General features: G+C 35.9%; 1 protein-coding gene across 1 annotated transcript in view; it reads left to right on the top strand.

The window, feature by feature from the left end:
• Nucleotides 1-22709, top strand: part of DPP10 (dipeptidyl peptidase like 10) — a 265286-nt gene that overhangs the window by 122024 nt on the left and 120553 nt on the right. The window contains 2 exon segments of the mRNA XM_032693535.1: nt 6243-6337; nt 16567-16641. Coding sequence (XP_032549426.1) covers nt 6243-6337; nt 16567-16641 — 170 coding nt within the window.

The raw sequence follows: 22709 nt of genomic DNA, 5'->3' as shown, positions 1-22709 counted from the left end.
ATTATGGAACAGATTTTCAGCATTGCCTGAATGTATTTCTTTCTCTTCACTTTGTAGATGCTACTTATGCTCTCAAGACTTTTAGATAAATTGCCTTAATGTCTGATGGTTTCTATGCACAAAACAGCCTGAGTACTGATGCTCCTTTGGACAGCTGACTTAGACTGAGATTTACAGTGCTACGTACAAATTAGCCAGCAATTAGCTGTCTGTGCTCTATGTACCTTCTTTACAAGTAATTTTTTTCTTCAAACTATTCAATATCAATATTAATAAATATTAAACCACTACTGAGCCAGGTCCTAACAAGCTGGACCTGCCATATCTCAATTGACATTGATAGATCCACACAAGTTTATCTCAGGAGTTACCATGAAATAAACCTTGTAATCAACAAATAATACAAATCTTGCAAATCGTCTACCAAAGTGCTTTTATTTGGCAAACAGAATTTACATTAACAGTACTGTGCCTTTAGTAAAAATTAGGGGTTTTTTCTACCCAAAGGAGTGCTATTGATTCTGTTGCTCCTTGTCAGTAGTAGCAGCTGCAGTGATTATTCAAGTTAATCTCAATGAACATGGTGGCAATATAGATTTACAAGCTAGGCAGCTTTTAGTTTTATAATAAGCTTGGATTGTTATGATGACTATTGGAGGCTAAAGAAAAAACACACTGTGTATTCACAGGTCAAAAATCACAGCTTAAAACATCTGTGAATAGAATAGAATAATATTCAATAAAATAAATCCACTGGTAGAAACACAACTCTTGCATGGCTAAAATGGAGGTACCACCAATAAAAGAAGAAAACTTCCAACCAATAAAAGTTGGAACAATATTGATGTGGAAGTGAATATAACACCAGATTAAAAATCAAGAGACTTGAAAGTATGTGGTAGCTTGTCTGTTCAATCCAGTCTGTGTAATTTAAATAACAGGATGAGTTGCTTAATTTCAGTGACATGAAATCAGAGTTTATACTCATCAAATAAATCACCATCATTCAGTATTGTGCTTTCAGAAAGCTAAATCATTAAAGACCATGTAGACCCTGGGCCAAATTCTTATACTAGAACAATTCAGGGCTTGATTTGCAGAGATGGTGATGTATTTAAGGATGGAAGTTACTCCCTTTCCCCCTAAACAATATGTGTTTTTTCATTAGAATTTAAAACAGCCTGGATTGGTTTTGGATAATTTGAACATTTATGATGCCATGTGGAACTGTGAGTGCTGCAAAAGAATTCTGTAGCATTTAGGACATGGTAGGGTGTTGTCAATCCAATAAATGAGGGTAAATTCAATAAATGAAGGTAAAGAAAATATTGCAAAATTGATGGCAGTCAAGCTGCTTGTCAAGTATGAAAAGTTTTGCATTGATTTCTTTGCATTTTATGATCATTTACCTGTCCTTTGACATTCCATGGAACAATATATATTAGGCCAGACACAGTATGGAGCTGCAGTTCCTGCCAACACATCTCCTGTTCTTGAGCAGAACCTTTACCAGTGTTGAACCTAAACCAGGAACAATAGTGTTAATGAAGCTATTTATAGGTAAAGCTGCTTTCATTTAAAAAAACACTTGAGATTATGATGATGCCTTTTATAGGCATCACTGAGAGCTATATTTATGGTATTCATATGTAAATCTAAATTATGATTTAAATTGTATGGATTAATCATTTCAGCATAACATGTTACATGTTCTTTGCCTAGAGATAGAGCACATGATGAAAAATACTTACTTTTAAAAATATAAAATTGCATGAAAATTTGGACATTTAACCTCACCATGATAAAATAAATCATTGTTGGCTCTGCAGCTAATTTAATTCTGTAAAAAGGAAGTAATATTTATGATGCTGACTCAGATACAATTATTATGCTATAATAATTACAGAATTTTGTTTTAGAGTTTGTTTTCATGTAATATTTTATTTAATGTTGCATTCTTTTTGAAAGCCAAATAAGTTGTAGAGAACCTTTTGAGCATCAAGTTGGACTGCAGAGCTCTGAGTCCACTAGGCAAACCTCCTTCACAGTCTACAGTGGTAGTCCATTTTGTCTGCCTGGGAGAAGTTTCTCTTCTGAGATTTGTGGAATGTGCATTCTCTACCTTTGAGCATCGTAACACCTACACAGATTATCTAAATGAGGCTGCAGCACTAACTAGACGCAGTATCCCACCTGCTGCTGCGATCAATATGTGATAGTTTATAGGAAAGTGGAGTTGGAGGCACAAAAAGGAGACACATTATGCATCAGAAGGAAAAACAAACATCCCTTAGTCCCACAGGCAGCCAGCTAAAAAAACCCCAAGGTTTGAGATTTTTTATTAAAATTACCTTAGCCCAGAGCCACAAACACGAGTTATATTGTGCAGACAGTCCTGCATTCCCAAAGATTCATTGCAGAAGGGGATGAGAAAATCAATAGACTGAGTTAAATCTGCAGATTCCAAGCCAGAAAAAATTCCAACAGCTATCCGAACTCAGCCCTTTATGTTTTTTGCCACATTTAGACTGAACTAATTCTTGACATAAAAATCTAAAGCATATCTTAAAGGGAAAATGTCCCAGGGCTGATTCTGTCATCTCCTTTGCTGAGCTCTTCTGCACATCACAGTCTCCATACCTGTCATCAGTTTTTCCCTGACTATATATATGTGTATGTATATATGACCTGGATGTCTTTGAACAATTTTAGCCCACCCAACCTTGCATTTCTGTGTTTGACTTCTGATCCAGCATTACAGTGATAATTCCTTAGCTTTCCTCTTTACCCATTTCCCATTCCTGCAGTGTGCATTCCAGGAACTGGACATTTTACAGTAGAGCCAACCTCACCAGTGGTGTGTGCAGAGGCAAGATCATCCCAGGACTTGAGATCTGCTTATGCTGGAGAATTGTGTCAACTCTTTGCCATGACACTGAGTGGAGAACATGTAGAATAGTATTTATCTGTGTGAGCCCATAAGATTTTTATTCTATCTCTGCTCTTCAGTTCTTATATCTACAATAATTAATGGTTAACCAGGTGAGACAGAACATTTGGTAGGAGTACCCTATCTTCCTCTTTATTTTTCTTCTTTTTAGTGATACTGTTTTTAATCCTCCTAATGTGTTTCCCATTAATTCTGTTTAATGTAAACTTTAGATGTCATAAATCATATCCTGGAAGAAGACCAGGCATAGCCACCTCTATCAAATATAACACTGCCAAATTTATTTTACAAGATCTATGTTTGTAAAGTGCTATCAAGTATTAATTATTTTGCCAGCCACTATTTTTGTAGGAAGAATCCTTGTTTTGTTGTGCCATTTTTCTATTTAAGATACAGACCCCTAGTTGCCTGCCTTCACTTTTAGTAAAATAGAATGAATTTAGCAGTCATCTAATGCTCTAGAGTTTCCAAACATTTCAGAAATTTGAGAACTGTTACAATTAGGAAACTTTCAATCAGTTGTTTTAAAGACTGTTTTTGTGTACATCGAGGGCTGGTGACTTGATAACACATCTTCTTTATAGAGAGTTCCCCACATTCTCCTTTGCTCAAGGCAGAATGCTTTCTATTCTAGTGATGTCCTTAGATTGATAATGTGGCTCTTCAGTGCTGCAATTTGTGCCCAGCCAAGAAGTTTTCACATGATACTACTCTTTGTTTCAAATTAAATGAGAATTTCTTTGAAGTAAGAACTCTACTTCTCTGAATGGCTTTGTGAATTGTCAAGGATCCCTGAACCTCTTTGTGGTGAAGACACCATGATAATAAAGAAAACAAATTCAACATCTGTACAAATGGATAATTCTAAGGACTAGGTATTGTTTTCTTTTGTAGACTTTTTAACTCTAGGGAACAAAAATTTAAAAAAACCCCACATTGATAGCTCTTATTTACATTTGATATATCATCATTATGTTGTGTGACCATCAACTATCGCATTATCCAGCCTGACAAGTTATTGGTTGGGATGAGAATTCCATATTAATTACTGTGATTACTTTTGAAGACTGTATTTATGCTCAATGCTTGCACGAGACTTTGACATAACCTTTTATTTGAGAAACTCCATGCATTTTGCAAACGTTCATTTAATTTACGCCCTTCAGGAGTTGACTACTGAATCCAAAGAGATGAAAGCCCAAATTCAGAGATATAATTAGTGTCCAGTCTGACTCTGTTTTCTTGGTTGTTTGAATAAATTTTCTTCTAACTTGAGAAGAAAGGCTTTAATTTATGTCCTTCACAGTATTTGCTATTCCAAATGCTGTTTTGCACGGTGTGCAGGACTTGCAGGAGCCCTAGGACTCTGTGTTTTACCTGTGGTCCTGTTAGGAATTTTAAGGAAAAGTTCTTTATTTTAGTGAAATGGTTTTGATAGGATTATTTACTGAAGCATGATGCTATAAATCCTGCTGGCCAAATGGCACATAAAAAAGTAGATAAATAAAAAGGAGTAACATTCTGATACTCATCTGGATTTGGGTAGCACATTAGTCTCACGTATGGAGCAAAGATACATTGTTCAGAGCGCTGCTTGAATGTGGCTGTTCAAGTAATTGACAACTGTTCAGTGTCTCTGGGTTATATGTGCCATTTCTCACATCATGGTTTAATCAGAACTGGAGACAGCTCTATGGCCGGACAACTATTTTTTCTATAAAACTTCTTAGCACCATGGTACAACGTCAGTGGAGATTTTCGGTGTGAGGGTTCCTAAAAGAAGTTGCAAAAACTATAATGTTGTGTAATTAGTAACCTGAAACCAAATAACTTCATACCAAGTGCCATTTCTTTTTACTCAAAATGTATATTTGAAACCTTTTTCTTTAAAAGAAGTTGCTGTTAATTCCACAGTTCACAATCTAATTTGCCTTCCTAAACAACAGCTCTAATAATACTGTCCTAAACTCCATCAATCCCACCCCACTTCCCAGCCATGGTCCTAAAATAGTTTAATAAGCTCTTCAAATGAGGCTTCATTAATTTTACAGAACATACCAGAGGACATTCAGTAGTGCTGTATATCTCGAGTTTCTGTGGAGTCAATTAAAATACAGCTACATTTTTCCAAATAAGCAAAGCAAAGCATATTTTTTATGATAGCATAACTTCTTTCTCCAGTCTTGTTTACTTCCCACTTCATAAAATTCAGAGATCTGTGATGAATTTCTCAGACATTACTGAGGTTTAGTAAAGTTCTTTTGTGTTTCCTTTAGGCTTAATTTAGAACCTTCCTCGTGCTTTCTACATTGTTATAATAAAATAATTTCATAAAATATAAATCTTTCACAGGGGTTTTAAATAACATGAAAGAATCAGCACTCAATCTATTCAATCTCTTGTTAGAAATAATGGGAATTTTGGAACCTTTTTTTTGAAAATCAAGGCTTATATAGCATTTGTGTATTTCTTGGTAATTTTGCAGGTATTGATATGAACAGATACAAAGTCTTTTTCATAAGAGTCACAACTAATTTTGTGGGGTTTTTTTGTTGGTTCTTTTTTTTTGTTTGTTTTTATTCTTGAGTGGTATTAAGTTATGTTTATCATGAGAAATTAAAAATTGAGTGGTAGAAGGAAAAAATTGCTACAGTTCATCCCACATTGTTTTAAATTTTTTACAAATTGACCTACTTAGCTTTAACCCTCCTTTGCCAACATTCAGCTTATGTGACAATCTGGTATTCTGTGGCCCAGCACTAATCACACAGAATGTGGACTGTCTTCAGATAGTCATAACTTTTTCAATCCAGTCGCAAATACAAAAGAGTAGAAGTTTTGTTAGAATAATCACTTCTAAGGAGATATGGAAATACAATATCCAGCAAAAGATTTTTTTTCTTTGCAAAACTTTACTTCAGTATATGGCCCTTTTCAAAGTGAATATGCTCAGACCTTGGTGTCAGAATGGCAGTGATATCTAGGTGAGAGCAGCTTTACAGTCAAGATATGACTTCATTCAAAACAATCCTATCTCATTGAACATGTTTTTGCCACAGAAAAGATTTCCATTTAAATGAAATTAAGAATTTAAATGAAGTTTTTGGATGAGCATGCTATAGGGCATAAATTGGTATTTTTGAAGCTCATGAATGAAGCAAATTGACAAAAGTTCTGTCTTGTTTGTGTATTGTAATAAATACATTCTAATTAATTTAACATGCTGTTTTTCTCCACAGGTATATTAAAGACTCAATACGTTTCCTAACTGTTTATGCCTTTGTTGTTGCAGATACAGCAGTGGTGTATAAAAACAGGAATGGACATGTTGTTGAATTGAATGTTGAAACAAATACAACTACATTATTATTGGAAAATACAACTTTTGTAAGTAATATATATTATTTACTTCTTTCTAAATGGAAGTTTGCTAAGATTTTTCCTGTAATAGGAGGGAGAAAATACAATATGTAGATGGTACAGAAGATATACTTATAACCTAGACTAGATTGTATATAAATGAAAAGTATAATCCATTCCTGTCTCAGTGAACCATTTCTGAGTGAAGTTATTTGTTGTTTTATCCAACCTACATATAGATAACCAAGATGTTGGAGGATTTTCTGTTGATTGTAGTCTGTGCTTTTTCAGACCATTTGAAGGCTCATGCTTGGTGTATGCGCTGATAAATCTGCCTGATCTCTATTAGAATAGGAGATTTCATAAAATGTGGGAATGCTACTCCAAATGTTGAGAATTTTTCACTTTTAGAAAATGGGAAAAATGTTCACAATTCATAGGAATATTTTCCTTAAAGCAATTGAAGATGCAAAGAAAAATGTATTTCCTAGTCGTGTTAATCTCTGGTTTAGTTGTTCCTCTGTGCTTTCATGGCAAACTAGATGATTGGGGATTATTCCTCTTGACCAGAAAATAGTAGGTACATGAGGGTTTTGCATATGTTTCTGACTAGCAGTAATTACTAAGGAGTGCTTTAATACTGTACTCTTCACTTTCTTTTGTTTTGTTTAACACTGTTGTTCTCAGGGATACCACTTATATTCTACCGTGCAATTCTCATTTATCAGGGTTTTGCAGCATAAACATGTGGCTTGTCAATCTTTCCTCATAAAGACTCCATACAGAGCACTGGCTGTTATTGTTAATCCCTGTATTTTTAATTTAGTAAAATCTTTTGCACCTACAGACCCTAAAGGATGACTCATTTTCATCAGCAGTCTTTGGCAAATGCTGATTTTATTCCTGGTCTCTTCTTGGCCTTTGCTGACAGAGATTCTTCTTTTCAAAGCATAAAGCCTAGAATGACCTTTACTTCTAACTTCTCAAACAAGAAAGAGGAGAGTAGAAGTTCAGGAGAAAGAACTTGATGCTGACTTCCTAGGTCCGTGTAAAGATGAAGGAGAAGGGAGGAGAAAATTGTATTTTAATGGGGTGTGTGTGTGGCTCCCTTTGTGTGAGCTGGACCTTTCCATATGCTGGGATGTGCCTCAGGGTACCTCTTAGCCCAAAAAAGGCTGTCAGATACAATTAAAAGTGGGTGAAAAGGTGAATCTCTGTGAAGTACAAACTACAAAGTAGTGCAGAAGCACTTTCCCTCTTATCCATGTATTTGAGTGTGTGTGTAAGCGCTTGCCTGGCCAGGTAGAGGATTAACTGTGTCAGGCCTATGCGCTGCCTTTAGTGTATATCTTGAATGCAAGCAGCTGCCTGGGCACCCCTGACTATTAAAAAGGGCTTTAATGACAAGACTTAAGTTTCCTCACAGATGAATTCATATACTTTTGGTTGCAGTTATTTGGCTTGTGTGATGTAAAGTGTAATGCCAGCATGACAAGCTATTCAGGCTATTATGTTAAACCAACCTTGCCACGTAACGCTGGATTGGTGTGGACAGGCTGCTTCATACTCCGAGTGTCACTTCTTTTTGCAAAGTTGCTCTTCTCTGGGCTCTTCATGGAACTGACTTATCTTGAAGTCACACAAACTGAGTAGACATTAGATATCTACTGTTAATTAGAAACACGGGAAACTGAAGCAAAGTAGATAATATTCCAGCGACCATTTAACAATTATGGGTGGAACAGAGATAAATAAAAACCTAAGTGTGTTTTTTCCTGCAAAGGTCCTCTCTTTACACAGTCAAAAGCTTAGAGTGTTAGAATTAAATAAAGTGAATTCCAGCCAGTATTCATGTGGAAGTATAATAAAAAGCTGAAAACAGAGCAGAAGGCTCGGTAAGTTTGTTGGTGTATGTTTCGAAGACAGCAGTGGGAAATGTTCTGTGCTGAGTTGTCTGTTGACACAGTGGCCAACAGTCCTAACAGGAAATTATAACATTACAGAGGCAGGCTGAAATCAAAAGCTGTCCTCTTCCTCTAAGCTTGCCTGCCCCCTAATTCACACTGCTAAATGTAATCTTCCAAAGTTATACACCTGGATCATTAATCAAACATTTTCCTCACTCAGTGTCACATCTGCTTAATCACTGGTGTATAATTAGAATGGTGCTGGTTTAATGACTCTTCAGAGATGTCTTGTATTAATAAGAAGTACAGTAGAGATCCAACATATGCAGTGGCACTGCAAGTTCCCTTATTCTTCCCTATCAAAGGGTTTTAGTCATGGAAGAGTCACCTTTTGCTGGGAGTTATTAGTATGATTTCAATCTGGGTTTGTTCTTCTATTTGCTCAAATAGGGCAGAAGTGACAGTGTTTTCTTAGTAATATTGATAATTGTCCATGGAAAATTGAACTGCCGTGATAAACTCATTGCACAGAGGCGAGGGGCAAATAAAGACTCCTGATTGTCACTCCTGATTGGGCTGTGTTTGAAACAGCAGCTCAGAAGAGATTTGGGGTTTTTTCCCCTCATTGCTAAACCCCTGAAGCAGTCTTCCACTGCTTAGAGATCACTGGCTCTTCTTTTGCACCTTAGAGATTGCCATTTTCCTGCAAAGTGTGTATCTTTTCTTTGTGTTGCTTATTGTTTAAAAGTCAGATATCCCTACTGAGGATCTCCTGTGCTCACTATATAGGTACATCACCGAAAAAGCAGACTGCAGGTTTTAAAAAAACATACGTTACATATATAAAAGATTAAAAAATACCCTTTAAAATTATCTTTAATAATAGTCATGCACCTGGAAAGAAGAAAGACTAGTGTTTTTTCATTCTAAGATGCCCACTTCTCTTCCAAATTCCTGAATTACAGTATTTTTTTCCAGTTTCATCAGTAGAAGAAATTTTTCCCTTAGAAATGGAATCCTTTTCTATAATCAATCTATTGATAAAACAATCTGACCTTTATATAATTAACATCAGCAAACCAATATTATGGATAACAATTACCATAAGTAACAATGGCTATGGATAACAATGCCATAAGTGAAAAGGGTAGCTTGTAAAGCACAAAGAATATCTATTAACATCTCTGGTTGTTATTATTTAGAGATGTTTTCTAATATGTGTTTGTCCTCTGATTGTATTCATGTAGTGCATCCTGTTTCAGCTCTCTAATAAATAGTTAAAGTCCTGAGCCAGCGGTGTATAAATGTTAACAGCTGGAGGCTGGACAAGTCTTCTATTAAGAGAAGCCAAAAAAAGCCCTAGACATTAATCTCTGCATGGCATCCTGATGTTTGTGATGCTGCCTTGATACTTGATTACAATATGTTCTCTGTGATCTATCTGAGATGCCTATCACCATGATCCTAAGTGACGAGCCTACCAGTTTTTCTGCATTTAGCAGTACTTTATTACACATCACACCTCCAAAATAAGTAGCATTATGCCACATTTATCTAAGTAATTTCAGTGTTTAACAAGCATTTGATTTATTCCTTTTGCTATCAACTATTACATAAAGTCAGTAAGAGCAGGTTACCAGTTCACTCACAGCCCAGCCACAAGATGTAGATAAACTGAAAAGAGAGCATGGGGGACCACATGGATTTTTGTGCTCAAGGGAAATTGTCCATCTGGTCCCCTATTATACTTCTAGCTCAGCTTCTCTAATCTGTTTTACAAACCTTAAACCCAAACCAAAATGAAAAAAGCAAACACAGAGATGAGAAAAAATGTGTGTAGGGACTGTGTGTTCTGGTATGGAACTTTCCAAATGTGTTGAATCCTCTGAAAGAAACCTGGAGAAATTTTACCTTCATTTCTCCCTCTCAAAAAAAGCTCCAATAATTATGAAAGTGCTAAAACTTTAGTTAGCCCTCAGTTCCACTGCTTTTGTGGTGCATATGTGCAAAATTATTTGGATACCCTGCGTGCACCCTAACAAACACTCAGTCCAGGGTCCTCAGTCAGAGATAATTCTAGTGTGGCTCCTTAAGCCTTTCAAGTGTAGATGATAGGATATGCTTTGAATCATCAGATAAAAGGCTGTTGTTTTGTTTTCAATACCTGACAATACAAGTGTAATTGTTTTTGGTTTGTGAGCTCAAGGAGAAACTGCATTGTGGTGCACAGCAAACAGTTAGATTACTGAGTTGCAAACCTGTTTCCAGCGGCTTGACGGGAGCATACACTGGAATATGTTGTGTTATTTTGTTATTGTGGACCATCTTTTACACAAGGATGGAGAGAGAAGGATTACTTCTCCCTGCCTGCAAGTGGTGAACAGAGCAGGAGTAGTCATGGCTCGTGAATCACGAGTAGGCTGTGGCAACCCAGCTGTGAAACCCTGTGGAGGCCTTGCAACCAAAAACAGAGAATGAGAGTTTTAGTTCAAGCAGAGCTTTGGGCAGGGAGTGTTTTGTGTCTTTTGACACGAAACTCAGTGCAGCATCATAATGCAGTTATAGTTCCTTTGTTGATTAATGTAGATTTGTTGATTAATGTAGATTTAATTACAAGACTGGTTTCCATGCTTATATTTTTAAGAGCCTTGCATAAGAGATTAATGAAAGGGCGAATAATAGTAAATACATTAAACAACATTATATAACCACATAAATATTAGTAATTGTTGCAACACTAGACATTTTAATGACCCACACATGTTGTAAATAGGTCGTTATGAATATTGTAAAATATCTCTACTCTCCCGTGCTCCTTTAAATGTTAAATAACCCCCTCAGCAAATCCTTTTCAGTAGGGGGAGTTTAGTAAGGTAGGATTTATTGTTGCAGTGCCCCACTGTGCATCAAGGTGGGAAAGCCTGACAGATGAAAGGGTTTGCAGTCACTGTAGCTTAGTGATGCCCATTGTTTTTTGTCCAAGTGAAGAATGTCCAAAATGCAAAACTGTCAGGTTAGAGTAGCTCTGTGTGGGGTTTTTCTAAATAATATTCCTGATAAGATTGTTCTCTGATATAGTAAACAGTTAAGGCCTAACTATATCAATGCCAATGAGGAACGTGAGGGAAAAAAAATTGCATGACTGAATGTTTAGAGGTCATTTTCTAGCACAAAGGCAATGGTACAAGGCCCCTGTGAGCTCCACAGGTTGGTTCATTTCTATTTTTATGTCCTACAGTTTCAGGTGGGGTTGGGAATTTTGTTCCTGTGTTTGAGAACTTCCCATCCATAGCATAGAGGTCAGCTTAGATCATGCTTTAAGGCACATTTGTCTTTTAAAGTGGATGGGAATCCTGAGCCTTAACAGCTACAACACTTAACACTGCAACATTTTTGGATCTAGGTTAAATGCTCAGGCAACACAAGAAGTAGTGCATTAAGTAATGCAACCTTGGAAACCCAAGTTTTTCAACATTCCAATTATCATAAGTTTTTCTAATTATAACCAGACTCTCTCTCAGAGATGCCCTGTTTTTACTGCTACAAGCCTTATTATGCTGGGCTCCACTCTCAGCTGCTCTCTCATCAAGGGTCCCCATTGTCCATCTCCTTTCAATCACAGCGGTGGTAATAAAGGAGAATCCCATTGATCCCTTCATTGCTGGTACCACCCCAGGGAACTGTGATGTGCCAAATGCCTTCTGGTCTTGCAGCCACTCTAATTCTGTCTGACTTGACTCCTGCCGTGTGTTCTCATTTGGTCAATACCTGTCTGATAAGCTGAGCTGAATACCTGTAAATGCTGATGATCTCCAATACAGGGAGATCCTGCTATACCCTTAAGGTAAAATTCTGATACAGTTGTAGGTGTGTGAGACAGAGATGTATAATTTCCTAAGTAGTAGCATTGCCACCAAGCTTTAAAGTAACATTCTAGAGGTCTTGAAATATTTTATCCCAGATGGATAATGAAACATTTTGCAGCCTAAATATGTGTAAAGGGAGCACAAAACAATAATTGGAGAAGGATAATAATAGGAGTGTGGAAGATGGAAGTCTCTGGGGAAAACAGAAGCGCAAGAAACTGAAACAGGAGGAGGGGTACAACTAAAGGACGAAATCCAAACCCAACAAATAAGCTCCACAACAGTGAAAATTTCTTTTAATCAGTTTTAACTGTGATGTATTATTTTACTTAAAGCTATCCTACTGAAACTATGGAAAAAGAATATTATAAAGTATTTTACATATTATGAATACATTCTTAAAACTCTGGGTAACATTATATTACAGGTAACTTCCATCTATCTGCTCTACAGCATATTTTTGATATGTAAAATGATATTTGATGAGGTAGATGTTATAGTAGTTAAAATCAACAAAAATAATAAACCCAACATTTTATGGTAGGTGAAAGAATAGGGTAAAGATGAAGGAAGTAGCCAGTACATCAGTACCTCAGAACCAGACTTTAAGAAAACAGCAGAAATAAAAGGGAGCTGATATTTAGGGGTCCTTGTTGAGGATGTGGAGCCTAAACCAAGCCTAAAACTTCTCCTAAACACACCCGTAACTGGTATTTCTGTTAACAGCAAAAACCATAGAAAATGCAAAGTGAAAAAAAAAAATCATTAATGCAAAATATTGACATAGGAAATCAAAGTTGAGGATATATTGTTCATTGGAATTTTGTGTTCCATTTTATGTGTCCATATGGAAAGGTGGAAGAAAAGCCAGTTCTTCTTTATGCGCAAAACTATGATTTCACAATATTTGAATGTGGATGAAAGAAGGAAGCTGGAAAGGTGAAGGGCAAAAGTCTGTTTAAATGCTCTGTGTCCTTTTGCCTCCATTTGGATTTTACCATTGCAACCTGTGGTGACAGTGAGAATAGCAGTCATTGCTTGTCCATGGGATCATCACATCATGCATCATTGTCAGGAGAAGAGTTAAAACTCTTATCACATGAGGTATTTTAAAGAAACCTAGAAATGCAATGTTTCATATGGCTAGGCCTAATTATAAAATCTGTGGGGGTTTTGGTTGAGTGAAGAATAAGATCAGTCATGTCTGAAAAAGTGATGTCAACTGCAGCAGTATAAGAAGAATGGATGGCAGGTTTGTGAATTAGGCTGGGAAGACAGTGTACAAGTGTTTTAAAAACATTGTTTTCACTCAGAATCATGCAACAGCTGGAAATGTAACTAATTTAAGGATTACAGCAATTTCTCTAGTCAAAATGTTTTATAATTGCATAGAGCTGATGGTTTTCACAGGGATTTCAAGTCCTGATGTGGCTAGGTAAAGCTAGAGGGAAATAAGGAAATTACCTTCCCTTTCTTCTTGTGTTGTGCCTTGCCTCTTGTTGTGGTTTGGAAAGGGATAAGGGTATGTATGGAGTGTGCAGGGCAGCACAGTGTTGAATTACCCCAGTCCCCTGACTAGCTGATACTGGGCAGAGATGCAGAGGGAAAGCAGCCCTGCTTCTGCATCCCTGGACTGGACCTAATTAGGCGGCTCTATTTCTCCCTGTTTCAGAGCTTATTTGTCCAGAACTATGCTTCTTAAGAGATCAAACACAGCTAAACCATAGAGGCATAATAAGGGGCAGTATTTAGGTCTGTCTTCCTGAATGAAGGCTCAATAGCTCCTGACAAAGCAAGAAGCTTGAGGATACACAGACACGGTAACAGAACAACCATCCTCCAGATTTTTGGCAACAAGACACCCGAAGTTTTTTAATTCCCAATGGGTTTCCAATATGATATTTTCCAAAAACTTTCTTTCAAACTCAAAAATATGTTCTCCTGAGAAGAGAACAAATCCTTGGGGTCAGAGTCTTCACAAACTTCTTTTTAATGAATAAATATATCTAATCCCTATAGTGAATGTATCAATAATCTCCCAGGAGCTTGAGTGGCATAGATCTCACCTCCTACAGCAGGGACTGAAGTTTTCTTTTAAGCTCATCACCAGCTGATGTAATCTCCTCAGTCGTAGAGTAAGGCATCTTTTGGTTGATGAAATACCTTAGACATGATTGTGGGGAAAAAGTGAAATGTCTTTTGTTTTAGTGACTCACAGATCCTGAGCTTACTTGCCATGTTAGGCAGGAAGAAGGAGTCAGGTGATTTTTCTTTATTTCCTACTGTTAATCTAGAAGGGCTTCTTCTGTGAATACGAGAAGGCAGTTTCTGAATTAATTGCCAAAATTGAGCTTGTCCTTACCAAAAAACAACCCCAACGCCAGAACTCTAAGGAAATTTTAATCCCTTTAAGTGACTTTAAGTTATTTAAATCTCTTGCAATTCTACTAGAATTAAACATCTGTTTCATTAAAAGCTTGATTTTAAATCCAACTTAAATGAGCTAATTATGTTTTTATAATAATGTAAAGAAATCAGCATTACCATCAAGTTTGGCAATGAGTACATGATTTCTGCTGGTCAATTTTTAGTTTCTTATTTCTGAAGTGAAATATTAAAAAGTATGAAACAGCTTTATACTCCTTCTACCAAGGAAAAAAACATTATACCAACAAAAAGAAAACTATTTTGCCAAAACCATTATCTTCAATTAAAAAAATTACATCTTTTGGCATTGCATATGCATCATGTGTCTGAGACATTTCTAGAGGCAAGCAGAATTCTGCAGGTGAGTGCAAGGTGAATGAACAAGGTCATCTTCAGAAGGATTCAAATGATTTTAAATCCCAAACCCACAACACTCTATACTTGGATATAGAATATAATATGCAAGTTGTTCTTGCTGGTGTTGCCTCAAACTGCCAACAGCTTACAGCTGAGCTACTCAGCTGTCTGCATGAAGTGCCTCATTACTTGTAAGGTGGCATAATCAGAGACTGAAGATTCTTACTAAATGTATGAAATGGTAAGCACTGCATGCTCTGAGAATGAATTTGGAAAGCTGCCTGGGTTATATATTGCTGAAAACTGAGGTAGGGGGGCAATAATTAATATACTGCTAGAAAGAGGAGAAATTTCATGTCTAAAAATGTTTTCAGAGAAGTGCCAAGAAAAGGGAATGTTATTCATAGATTAGCATTAACACAGTTTCTGCTTAAAGATGGTCAGCTCTGAGGTTTGGTTGGTTTTTTTTTCCATCTACTTTCCTCAAGTCTGCAGATTTGTCTTCTGACTTCTGATACTGTTACACTGCTGCATCAAACTAATACCGTTTATCTTCAAAACTAATTTTTTCCCTTTAATTTCTTTGGATAGTTTGATTCTAATTCCTGGGAGTCTGAGTTTAATCTGTATATCAAAACGTAGCATCTTTTCACTTGATTGGAAGATTTTTTTTTGCTGTTGTTGTAAATTACTCCTTAGCTACTCTGAATGTATTAGTTTGTGACTTCTGGTTTGGGTACCTTAAACCCCCATTGAATTCATTAGTTTAGCTGTGGGATTAGATTAAGCAGAACAAATGCTTAAGAAATAAAATAAGGGAAAGCCTTCCTTTGAATAGTGGATAGAACTTGTTCTGCATAACTATTCATTTATTTGTTTTCATCTTACACTTTTGCAGTTCAGTTATTTTTTTCTGTCCTACTTTTTCAATTCTTATCTGGATTTTTCACATCTCCCTTTTTCTTTCCTTCTGCAAATAGATGTCTTGAGATTAATTTAAAATTATTTCCTTCAGTGCCCTTTAAAGCACATTCTTATCTTTCTCATGCATTAGATGCATTAAATTATTTCTGACAACAGCGTTACCCCTTGATTAAATTACAGCCTTGAATTCAATTGGGTGTCATGTAGTCCTGGGTAGATGTAAAGCATTATTAGTTTTATAGTGCTAGTTTATGTTTCACTTTGCTTTCCGCTAAGAACTTTCTTTCTTATAAGAAAGACTTTTGCTTTAGTGCAAGTTGTCTTGCAAAATGTTTATGTATGTGGTGTTAAAAGAAAAGCAATAGGGACATGTTGCACACCTATTCTTTTTCTTGTGTATTATCTTTAAGTCTTAACCTAGTTATGAATCTCTCTTATAATCATTCCTGAAGTACATACCAACCAGTGTCTGCCTTCATCCTCTATAAATGAATTGGTTATAGTTGTTATCCTTGAGCTTAGTGCTTGTAGTAATGATAAAAAACTCATCAGCTTCTTAATTAGTGTTTACCGTTGAAGCCAGATTCATCTGTTGCCACTGTAGTGATACCAGCTAATTAGGCTAAGAATTATTTGAGTCCTTCTTTTGTGAAAATTACATCAGTGTTCTAAACCAAATCTGTCTTATGAATGGGAGAGTCTTAAGTGAGTTGTAAGACAGTTTGGGAAAAAAATTTCCCACAGCAAACTCACTTTTATTGTTACTTCATTGCAGGTAACATTCAAAGCATCAAGATACTCTGTTTCACCAGACTTAAGATTTGTTCTTCTTGCTTATGATGTTAAACAGGTAAGTCAACTATTATTAATCAAAAAGTCTCTAAATTAAAACTCTGAAACCATTGTTTTCCGTGTTTCATCTGTGATCCCACATAATATAATAGGATTTATGTACTAGATTTCTCTTCCCAAAATCTTCCGATACAATGATGGTGAAGTTTGTATTTCAGTATGTAGGGAAGTATTGGAAGGTTCTCAGGGGAGGTGAATTGCTATGGTTCCTCTGAAGGGCCTTACTGGTTTTTGCAGTAGAGCTTTCATGACACTTAAACTGCTCTGTTTGCTGTTTATGTGAAAGCCCATCTTTTGATGTTTCTTCTGTTTTAAGCAGCTGTACAGGTCATTTATGGACTATACTAAAAAAAAATAAATCTAGGCTGATTCATGTCATGAAAGTTTTATTGTTGGCTTCAGTAGTCTGAAACCCGATAGTCTGAAAGTCTATATAAGGCAGTATATTCTTTGTTTCTTATAGTATTTAGAGATTTTATAGGCTATTATGTTGTCAGAAAGAGTTTTGATCAATAATGCCGTGTAGCATTTTCTAAAATAAATCTTTGAACACACACAAAAAAATAGGTTTATGAATTTCTTCTCTACGTATTGATGTTTGTATAAAAAAGTGCTATTAAAATATGAACTGTTTTTCATGAAAGAATGGTTCTGGCTTGGTGGACTCGGTGATTATTCAAACAAGTTAGGTCGTTTTGTTTGTTCTAAAGATGTTGTAAAGTGATTTGTTCACTTTGTATTATTACTTGTGTTCAAGTAGGGTTTTCATGTACCAATTTTAGGGGATTCCAGATGAAGCTCTTTTTACAGTATGCATATATCATTAGGAAAGAGCTGCTGTATTTTAGTTCACTGTTTTTGTGATAAAGAGCTCCAATTTGATTCCTTTCTGAAGTATACTTGCTTCTTGCTGTTTCCCCTTTTGATTGGTTCTTATTTTGTGAAAGAGTTTAATAATCCCTCATAGTTGCTTAAATTCCTCATTTGTTCTTTTGAAACTTTAATTCTGAGTGTTTGGTTTTTTTGTTTGAGATTTTCTGAGCAGTAGCATATATAGCTGATATAGATAAATAAGGAAACCATGAAATTATCCATCACACTTTATTACATCTAAATGTGTTGGCATCAGGGATGAACCCCTGCCCCACAACAAAGATGGTCCACTGACATGCAAATAGCTCTCAATGCATGCTGGATCTATCCCTCCCTTTGCAGTAGAACTCCCTTTCTATATTTAATTTTTGATTTTGTTGCAAAAAAGAAATTTTTCCATCCTTTTGCAGTCACGTTAGATAAAGAGGTTTGCAGCATTTGTGTTTTCTGTCTGGCCATTTCCTTTGCTCAGGCATATTGACAAGAAGTAATTATAATGAGAAATGAGCAGTTTGTGGTGGTAATCCTCATGGCTTTGGATGAGGCTTGTGTTGCTTACTCTTGACTACTTCAGCTGGGCTCACGGCTTTCAAACCAGACACATACTGTTGGTTTTTGTGTCTTCTAGAAGTGCTGGTGATGGTGCTAAAATTTGTAATAGCTGGATGTTGTCACTCAGATGTAATTAATACCATTGAAGTCTCTTAGCTCCTGAGAAGAGTGTGTTGCTTAAAGTGAAAGGAAAAATAACCAAAAATCGTGTAAGCCAATTCATTGAGAAGTTGCAAAAAAAAATATTATTGTGAATATTTGGTAAAAAACCTTTTTTTTCTTCCAAATTTTCTGTTTCTTGGGATATTTCTTAGGCTGGTAAGGCACTTCTGTTTGCTCTAAATCTGTTGGAGAAAAGGTATGCAATGCCTTGGGAAGCCTTTATATTTTTTCATAACTAATGCTTCCAAATAACCCAAAGGGTTAAGTTAGTGTTCATACTTCTTGGGCCTTCTCAATTTTTTCTTTGTCGGTCAGAGACAGACTTACTGAGTATGGATGAAGGGAAATCAACCTGTCTACCTTACTTGTTCCCTCAGCTGTTAACTATAATTTATTAAATTTATTGACTATAAAATTAAAATCAGTACTAAACAGCATCATGTAATTGGAGAGTTTTAAATTAGTTTATTACGATCAGGCTGAATTCTTTCTTCATACCTCTTTTGAGTGTAACTTCTTATGAAACTGAGGAGTTGCTTGTCGTCATGTGTTACAACACAGGGTTGACTCTACTAATATCCAGTTTAAGGAACCACACATAACTTATGATAGGCGTTTAATTGATCTCACCATCTGCTATAGATTGCCACAGACCTCTGGACTTTACTACTTATGTTTGACCCTTATTTTCCCTTCTTTGTTAAGATTTAGGTCTATAATTGCCCTGTAATGTATTTGATGGGATTTCTGCTTTTGCAGACTCTCAAGAGTTTGGGATGTTAAAATTATAATAGTTGTTTACATACTGTGCTCTTTGTAACATACAGTAATACAGCTGGAACAGATTTATTAATCAACAGTTTTATAAATAAGCTAGTGTGTTTCTGCTGAACAGATTGGAGGAAAATAGAGACAAATGCTCTTCAGACATTTTGTCATGAAATTGTAATTAGAAACAAGGTTATTTTGATATTTGGATTAAAAATAAATGTTGAGTTAAATTAAATAGTTGAATATTTATTTTACTGTTGTCAGCATTTTCTTTCATCTATTTTATGCTTGGAATGGCAAACTTTAATTAAATTTGCAGTTGTTTCAGCACAATTAAGAATGTCCTCTACACATAACGGAACATAAATCTGCATGAAAGTAAGCCATCTTTGAATACAAAAGTAATAATTGAATGAATCATTTAAATCGTGCTTAATAGAAGGAAGAAAAGCATTTCATGTGGCATAGCAGCTGTTTTGGTATAGCTCTATAAGAATAATATGGAAGTAAATTCTTCTGCTAAGGAATTCAAGGTGGTGTAAATTGATTTTTGGACATCAGATTCCCTCCATCTCCATCATAGCAGGTCACAGAACACATAATCCCTGTGATTGTCATAATCCCTTGCTGGCATAATTACTGGCATAATCCCTGTGATTGTCAGGAGTTTTCTGCTGTAACACAAGGCTGTGGCAGTTGCAGAGGTACTTTCTGTGTGCTCTTTGCTGCAGTACTCCATAGTTCTCCACACTTCTGAAATGCTTTCATCAGTTCTCTGAGTTTTTTTACTTTACCAAAACTTCCATGGATCAGCTGTGTGTAGCGTATAATGTTCTTTCTATTCCTTACCATAATTTGGTGAACATTGCTGAAAAAGTCTCATTTTGGAAGGCAACAGATCACTAAGTAGAATCTACTTTGAGAAATTCTTGCTGAATATTATGCTATCCTGATTCTTCTGGGACAGTGGGAACACAGCACCAAGGAAATTATTGTACATATTGTATATGAGAGAGGACAATTTTGCACTGCTATATCTTTTTGATTTTCCTTTGAAAACTGTCAAGGTGTGAGCAAAGAATGTGACTCTCTGAGAGACAGAGTAACTAAGCCTGTTGAGATTTCAAGAGGAAAGGTTATTTCACTGTTGCTTTAAATAAGGACTGTGTTAAAATGACATTTAAAATTTTTCTCACTCTTCTAGTGGTGTTATTCACAACTACCAAAACCTGATTTATGTTTTGATTAGAAAGGGGAAATCAGACACTCTGTTCTTGCATCCATGATAAAGAATGGGGCTGAAACTTGCAGAACAGTGAGCACTGGGGTCCTTTGAAATTCTTTTACCGTTGGGAAATTTCCATGTCCCTTAGCAGGTTATACCTTGCAAGTTGTTCATGAACTCCACATGAAATGAAAGTAACTTTTATTCAGATATTAGTGAGTTTTTTGCTCAGACATCCTGGGCATTTTCTCCCCATGCTCTTTGTAGAGTACAATGTGCCACAGAAGAGCAAATGAAGTAGATGAGATCAGATCCTCTTTTTCCTCATTTGATTTAATAGTCCCTTCCTTGTAATTTTGTGAGGTTTTTTTCCTACAAACTGTACTTTCTTTCTCCCTGCATTCAAATCCCTTTTGAATACCAAATTTCAAGATTTTTTCCTACTTTATTCTCTTTTCTATTAATAATGCATCATTTCTGTTTTCAAGTAATTCAACAAGATTAATTATGTGGGGTTTTTTTTAGCTCTTGGTTCAGAAATGTGCTTAAACACAGTTTAAAGTTCAGCTCTAGTTTAGAAATGCAAGCATATTATATACCGTCTAAAAAAAGGAAATCTTTCCCTGAATTAGGGCTTCAAACTGCAATCTCTTTTTTAGCTAGAGTTCTAATGAAACAATGCATTTAGCTTAATGCACCATGAAAATAGCTTCTAATAATTCTTATGGTAAGATCAGGATGAAGAGGAACCCAAATCCTTTGCAGAAAGATGGGAGAAAAATAATTTTAGATCTTACCATCACTCATTCAGTAGGAGTGAAAAATATTTCAAAAGCGTATCTGAGTATTTTTATTTTAATGTATTGAAGTAAAAATGAGAGTCCAACATAGCGTTTTAAAGCAAAGAAACCCCAAGTTACTTCTCTGCTGTGTACTAATCACTTTGCTGCTGCAATGTCTATTTTTAGAGGGTAATGATAGGGAGTGCTGACCACAGTCTACAGCAAGTAAAGGACAAAGGCAACAAGTGACATTCTCATCAAGCTTTTAGAGCTTGCTTGTGGTACTAGCTTACTCGAGTGCACTGAAGGGATCTTCAGGAGTTTGTCTGCAGATTAGAAGAATCCATGAGGGGCAAAATTCAATGAAGTCTTAAATTATGATTATCTGTTCTGCAATAGGAGATTATCTCTCTGCCAATTAGGTGGAAACTAAATATCCAATTGTCAGTAAACTTCTGGGTCAGTGAAATTCATTATTGAATTTTTGTTCAGCAAAAGTTAAAGGATAAAGTCATCAATCAGCTGGTATTATGTCGTATTATCATGACACTGGTTTTAATGTGTGCAGATGTTTTCAGCAGGATAGTATATACAGCGCTTACGAAAGTCTGGCTTTGAGGAACATTATCTGGAGTACCAGCTAAGGGTTGGAGACTTGAATGACAAAGATGAAATGAAATCTGTCATCTAACACATGGAAACAATATTTTCTCACCAAGATTATTTCATACAAAAGAATAACAAAAGACTTCTTAAACCAACAGTATTTTATGTATCTCTCTCTATGAAGTAAAGATCTGATACAAAATTCATGCTATCAACTATTTCCTCCATAAACGCATGCTGCTTTAGATAAACCTTTTTTTCATGTGTATTTCTGTGGGTCCTCAGGGTAATCTTTCATTTGTTCATTTTGAAATCAGTCCAGAGCCAAACATGCATGTGTGTACTCCTGAACTTATGGGATCATAAATAGAAGTCTGATCCAGACATGACTTTCCCATTTATCTTTATCTGTTGTCAAGAACACAAATAACCATTTTTTAGCAGCTTTAGTGCAGTGAGGGGGGAAAAAAATAAGAAGGGAATTTAAAGTGTGTTACACCCCCAAAATGTGAAGTTATTTCTTGCAAATATGTTTTTGTGACATATTTTATTTCTCTCTTAGGTATGACAAGATTGGGTGCTCAAAAGGTCAGCTGCTGAGTAATTCATGGAAGCAGGCTGCTCAAATTTCCCCCTTTTAAAAGCTGTTGTTTTACTTTGAGTTGAAGTTTTAGGTGGTCAGATTAGAATGTGGTAACATAACAGCTGGGCTGTAGGTTACCTTAGCATACTACTCATCTTTTACATATACTTGACTTCATTTTTTATAGCTCCTCGGATATGCAAGGCATTTTAAAGATATAAAAAGCTAAGGTCTTTGCCTGAGGAGATGATGTACTTTGTAGTAAAACCTGGCAAAATGAATTTTGTGACACTGCATACTATAATGGATTATCCCATAGGAGTGACTATTCATGTGAACACAGTATCTGACTTCTATCCAGGATTTTATCTAAATCATTGGCAAAACATAATAACCACCAGTCCCCATAAACAGAAGATGGGGAAAATAGAAAGAGCATATTTTAAGCTGAGAATCGTGGACACTGATGTTTGTTTAGCATTTGTCTGATAAACAGACTTCACATTTCATCT

The sequence above is a fragment of the Chiroxiphia lanceolata genome, chromosome 7 (assembly GCF_009829145.1).
Source record: "Chiroxiphia lanceolata isolate bChiLan1 chromosome 7, bChiLan1.pri, whole genome shotgun sequence".
Classification (NCBI taxonomy): domain Eukaryota; kingdom Metazoa; phylum Chordata; class Aves; order Passeriformes; family Pipridae; genus Chiroxiphia; species Chiroxiphia lanceolata.
This window is presented reverse-complemented; position numbering and strand designations above follow the sequence as displayed.